The sequence below is a fragment of the Pleurodeles waltl genome, chromosome 9, assembly GCF_031143425.1.
Source record: "Pleurodeles waltl isolate 20211129_DDA chromosome 9, aPleWal1.hap1.20221129, whole genome shotgun sequence".
Taxonomy (NCBI): domain Eukaryota; kingdom Metazoa; phylum Chordata; class Amphibia; order Caudata; family Salamandridae; genus Pleurodeles; species Pleurodeles waltl.
In genome coordinates this window covers 736,041,660-736,047,727 of record NC_090448.1, presented here as the reverse complement: position 1 = coordinate 736,047,727, position 6,068 = coordinate 736,041,660, and the positions used below count along the sequence as shown (strand labels likewise).

The window sequence follows — 6,068 nt, the reverse complement described above, 5'->3', positions numbered from 1 at the left end:
TCTCACACCTCAAATGCAGTTATTGTGTATATCTTCCAGACACATGCAATCAAAAGGTTAGTTTAGCACAAGGTACACAAATCCTTGTGAACAGTCTTTCCCATCAACATATGCATGTTTCTCAAACGTTCTAATTCAGTTAAGATGCTGAAATTATATAAAACAAAACACTCACACATAAATTAATTAGGAACATCATCAGAATATTACCCACTAAAAAAAGGATGAGACCAAAGGAAGCAATAGACCAGTCAGGAAATGTCTTTGCTTAGTAAAATATTATTTTATGATTTTCAAGTAACAAACTGCAAAACAATATTTGACTACTAAAACAAATGTAGAGGAAAGAGTAAATGAAGTCAGAAATTGGGCCCATTTTAGTAATTGGGACTCTGAACTCTTGAGGACATGTTGCAGTTTCAGGGAAGCTCCCAAAAGTTTTCCTTTGTGTGGTACAGTTTGTAGCATGTAGGAATGCACAGGGCTGGCTTAGAGGGACACTGAGGGCAATAGAAACGAGACTCCTTGCGCCTTCCACGCCGTGCGCACACTCTACATCTTCTGCTTGGCTGGGTCTTCTTTGGCGTTGGAGGAATATAGTCAGCAAAGTGGCGATCTTGCAACCTGGCCACACTTTCCACAACATCAACGTTTGGGGCTACTGCTTCTACAGCAATGAGGCTGCTGATAACAGATAACTCAAACTCAAGGAAAGTATTTTTCTTTCCAGGAGTTACCTGACAATAGGTAGTATATGCATTATACATTGCTATCTGAATAATATGGACTGCCAGCTTCTTATACCAGCTGCGTATTTTACAAGCTGCATTGTACAGTTCAACTATTTGCTCAGTTCCAACAGCCTCTCCCATATACAGGTTATAATCCACAACACATTTTGGTTTAGGAACTTCTACTGACTGGCCACAAACTTTAGCCAATGTTGTGCTCTCATCATGAATGGTGGTGAGAATATAGGCATCCTTTCCGTCATGGAATTTGACAGCCAGTAGGTTGTTGTTCCGTAAGGCACTGCTCTCTTCTTTTCCAAGCTTTCTGCAAACAAGTTCCTTAGGATAACCTGTGCTGTTACTCCGGATTGACCCACATGCTACAGTGCCCACAGAGAACAACTCTTTGAAGAGCTGTACCCCTGTGTATTCGTCATGAACATATACATTATACCCTTTGTGAAAAAGTGGACAGGCAAGTTCCCAAACTATTTTCTCATTGGCATTCAAAGAGGTGGGATAACCAGAGGGATCCATACTGGATATCCTGCCCGTGTATACTCTAAGGCTATATGTATACCCAGAAGAACTTTCACACAGCCTATAGAGCTTAATGCCGTGCAAAGCTCTCTTGCTTTTTATATACCGCTTATTCAACAGCCGCCCCTTATATAAGATCAGGGGCTCATCAACTGATACATTTTGGCTGGGAAGGTAAACCTCTGCAAATCGCTCTTTGAAGTGGTTTAAAATAGGACGAATCTTGAACAGCCGGTCACACTGTGGATGGTTTCTTGGAAGTGCCTCTGTGTCATCAGTAAAATGCAACATACATTGTAAAATCATAAACCGGTCTCTACTCATGGTTGATGGGAAAATTGGGGTTGTCCACATGGGCTCAGAAGACCAGTATAAAGATAACATTGGCTTGCGTAGTATTCCCATCAGTAGAGTAAGACCCCAAAACTGTTTCATCTCAAGAAGGGTTGTTGGAGTCCACCGATGTGCCCTAGAACGAGGCTGTAGCACAGCACTGTGCTCCCGCAAATACTGCTCTGCGTGCAAATTTGTTTTCTGCACAATATTTTCAAGGAAACCATCATCTACAAATAACTGAAAAAAATTAATGGGCAAACTGTTTTCAGTTTTAACTGCACAACCAGCAACTACTGTAAAGGGAGGAAGTTCTGTCTTGACCATATTGGGGGGTATCCAGGCATAGTTCTCCCTTCTGCGCTGTCCAACATCTGTTTGCCTCAAGTTATATACACCTTCATGTCTAGTTGCCTGCACACCTTCAGCATCTTGCTGGCTTCCCCCAGGGCATGGCATTGCCACACGACCCATTTCCTCATCATCATCCGTGGATTCCACCTTTACAGAAAATTCACTGTCAGAATCTGGTGCACATCCATCTTCATCTGAAAATGAACCCCTGTCGGGTGCTGGCTCAATCATATTGTTAGATTCCATATTCTGGTGCGGGGCTTAGTCAGCAGTTACCTGGGGGCAAGATGTGCAAGAAGGCTATAACTGGTTTTCAAATCTGTTAAAGAAAACACAAGGTGTGTGTTTATTTTTTGGTTGAAAAGAATTAACACAACTGAAAGATGGCAAAGAATATTTGGCTAAAACATACATTGCAGGCAGTGTGAATACATTTAAGGGAACTATGCCAGTAAAATAAAAAGACATTCCAAAAAAGAACAAAAATTACCAAGAAAAATTACATATCTGTTCAAAGCAGAGTAATTTTGGGGAAGTAATAAACTTGGGTTCAAAGTTAAGAAAACACTTATTATTGCAAGTATATTTCAGATGAAGAGCTGATAAAAAAATAAAAACATGAACACCAGCGCAGCAAGATATATTTAGGGTAGCCAACTTTCAATTATCCCATCACAGGTCAATCGTGAACATGAAGACACTATTGTTCACACAGAAACATAAATAAGACACTTGTTGGGTATGATTAAAAAAGCACATATTTGGGATTTCGTTCCATAGCGTAATTTTCAAATCAGGCTGCTGGTCCTTTCAAAAGATAAAGCTCGATGTAGATTTCCTCATGTGGGATTACTTTATTGTATTGTATTTGAGGTCCAAACCCTCTATTGCCTTTTGGAGTAGTCATAACTGCTCGTTATTGCTGACCTAGGAGAGACATGTTTACAAAATGAATGGCTTATCTAATGGGATAAAACTGTATCTTAGGCCTTAAATCTCCAGTGGTAAACAACAATATCTACCAAATATATTTCTGCTAATCACCTGCAGCTACAGCACTCAAAGATAAAAAGGTTTCCTGTAGGAAGTTGGCTCTGTGTATACTATTTCAAAGTAAGAAACAGTGTGCACAGAGTCCAAGGGTTCCCCTCAGAGGTAAGATAGTGGCAAAATTAGATAATTCGAATACTCTATTTTGTGGTAGTGTGGTCGAGCAGTAGGCTTATCAGAGGGTAGTGTAAAGCATTTGTTGTACACACACAGGCTATAAATGAGGAACACACACTCAAAGACTTACTCCAGGCCAATAGGTTTTTATATAGAAAAATATCTTTTCTTAGTTTATTTTTAGAACCACAAGTTCAAGATTTGAAGTAAATACATAAAAAGCAAGGTACTCCACACAGGTAAGTTAGGAACTTTGAAGTAGAGCAATAACATACAGTTTTTGTTAAAATGGCAATAAGCTATTATAAAAGTGGACACAGTGCAAAAATCAACAGTTCCTGGGGAAGGTAAGTAATGGCTACATTGTGAGGTAAGTAAGACACTTACAAGTCCCAGTTCCTGGGCATAGGCAGCCCACCGTTGGGGGTTCAAGGCAACCCCAAAGTTACCACACCAGCAGCTCAGGGCAGAGGTCGAAGAGGTGCCCAAAACACACATGCGCCTATAGAGAACAGGGGTGCTCCTGTTCCAGTCTGCCAGCAGGTATGTACCTGCGTCCTCAGGGGGGCAGACCAGGGGGGTTTTGTAGAGCACGGGGTGGGTACAAGTAGGCACAAAAAAAAACACCCTCAGCAGCACAGTGGTGGCCGGGTGCAGTGTGCAAAGCAGGCAGGTTTTAGATAGGTTTCAATGGAGGGACCCGGGGGTCGCTCTAGCGGTGCAGGCAGGCACAGGAGGGGCTTCTCGGGACAGCCACCACCTGGGCTAGGCAGAGGGTTGCCTGGAGGTCACTCCTGCACTGAGGTTCGGTTCCTTCAGGTCCTGGAGCTGCAGGTGCAGTGTTTGGTCCAGGCGTCGGGTCCCTTGTTACAGGCAGTCGCGGTCAGGGGGAGCCTCCGTATTCTCTCTGCAGGCATCGCTTGGGGGGTCGTCTCAGGCTACTCATGGGCTCCCAGTCGCCAGGGAGTCCTCCTTGTGGTGTTGGTTTTCTGGATCTTGAGCCGGGGGCGTCGGGTGCAGAGTGTGAAGTCTAACGCTTCCAGCGGGAAGAGTGAGTTCTTTAAAAGTTGCTTCTTTGTTGCAAAGATGTAACTGTTGTTGAGCAGAGCCGCTGCTCACAGGAGTTTCTTGGTCCTGGGGGGTCAGGGCAGTCCTCTGAGGCTTCAGAAGTCGCTAGTCCCTTTTGGATGCGTCGCTGGTTGCAGGTTTTCAACTCAGGAGACAGGCCGGTAGGGCTGGGGCCAAAGCAGTTGTCGTCGTCGATCATCTCTGCAGGCTTGTAGGTCAGCAGTCCTTCTTTAGTTCAGGTTGCAGGAATCCCTGGGTTCTGGGTTGCCCCTAAATACTAAATTTTGGAGTGTGTTTAGGTCTGGGAGGGCAGTAGCCAATGGCTACTGTCCTGGAGAGTGGCTACACCCTCTTTGTGCCTCCTCCCTGTGGGGAGGGGGGCACATCCCTAATCATACTGGGGGAATCCTCCAAAACTAAGATGGAGGATTTCTAAAGGCAGGGGACATCTCAGCTCAGGGCACCTTAGGGGCTGTCCTGACTGGTGGGTGACTCCTCCTTGTTTTCCTAATTATCTCCTCTAGCCTTGCCGCCAAAATTGGGGGCAGTGGCGGGCATCTCCACTAGCTGGGATGCCCTGGGGCGCTGTAACAAAGGGGGTGAGCCTTTGAGGCTCACCGCCAGGTGTTACAGTTCCTGCAGGGGGAGGTGTGAAGTACCTCCACCCAGTACAGGCTTTGTTCCTGGCCACAGATTGACAAAGACACTCTCCCCATGTGGCCAACAACTCATCTGGTTGTGGCAGGCTGGCAGAAACTGGTCAGCCCCACACTAGAAGTTGGGTTGGTATTCATGGGGCATCTCTAAGATGCCCTCTTGGTGCATGTTACAATAAATTGCACACTGGCATCAGTGTGCATTTATTGTGCTAAGAAGTTTGATACCAAACTTCCCAGACTTCAGTGTAGCCATTATGGAACTGGGGAGTTCCTGTCTGACCAATTCCCAGACCATATTCTCTTATGGCTACCCTGCACTTACAATGTCTAAGGTTTTGCTTAGACACTGTAGGGGCATAGTGCTCATGTACATATGCCCTCACCTGTGGTATAGTGCACCCTGCCTTAGGGCTGTAAGGCCTGCTAGAGGGGTGACTTACCTATGCCACAGGCAGTGTGAGGTTGGCATGGCACCCTGAGGGGACTGCCATGTCGACTTAGTCATTTCCTCCCCACCAGCACACATAAGCTGTGAGGCAGTGTGCATGTGCTGAGTGAGGGGTCCCCAGGGTGGCATAAGACATGCTGCAGCCCTTAGAGACCTTCCCTGGCATCAGGCCCCTTGGTACTAGGGGTACAAGTTATAAGGGACTTATCTGAGTGCCAGGGCTGTGCCAATTGTGGAAGCAAAGGTACAGTTTAGGGAAAGAACACTGGTGCTGGGGCCTGGTTAGCAGGGTCCCAGCACACTTTCAATCAAAACTTAGCATCAGCAAAGGCAAAAAGTCAGGGGGTAACCATGCCAAGGAGGCATTTCCTTACATTTCCCATTCTACTTAGAAACAGGCTCACCTCTGTGTTCCAGTGCTATTAAAACCCTTGACAGAATCCGGTGGGCAGATACCATCTCTATGCTTGGTCTAATGGCTACTTTTTAAGCACGGACCCAGGAGAATTGAAATCTAATCTCTGCATAATCATTTTGCTCAAAAATGCTGGTGATAAACATAGTTTTAAAATATGGAGAGGGTCATCAACGCATTGTCATTTTACTGAGAAGGATGGTCCCTTGCCATGCCATAAGAACTATCCTAACCCAGCTGTGATTCAAGTGACAACTTGAAACCTGTGGAACCAGAAGACAGTGTTTTAATCCTGAATTCCAATATTGGACAAATCATATGCTCTTGGACAATGAATTTTTAAACGTATTCCT

General features: G+C 45.1%; 1 protein-coding gene across 2 annotated transcripts in view; it reads right to left on the bottom strand.

Annotated features, from left to right (window-relative positions):
- Positions 1-263: 263 nt before the first annotated feature.
- LOC138259891 (piggyBac transposable element-derived protein 4-like) overlaps positions 264-6,068 on the bottom strand; it is a 45,255-nt gene continuing 39,450 nt past the window's right edge. For both annotated transcript variants that reach the window (XM_069207849.1, XM_069207848.1), the window contains one exon: positions 264-2,277. In XM_069207849.1, the coding sequence (XP_069063950.1) occupies positions 420-2,204 (1,785 nt within the window). In that variant the 5' untranslated portion in view covers positions 2,205-2,277 and the 3' untranslated portion in view covers positions 264-419. The remainder of the gene's footprint in view (positions 2,278-6,068) is intronic.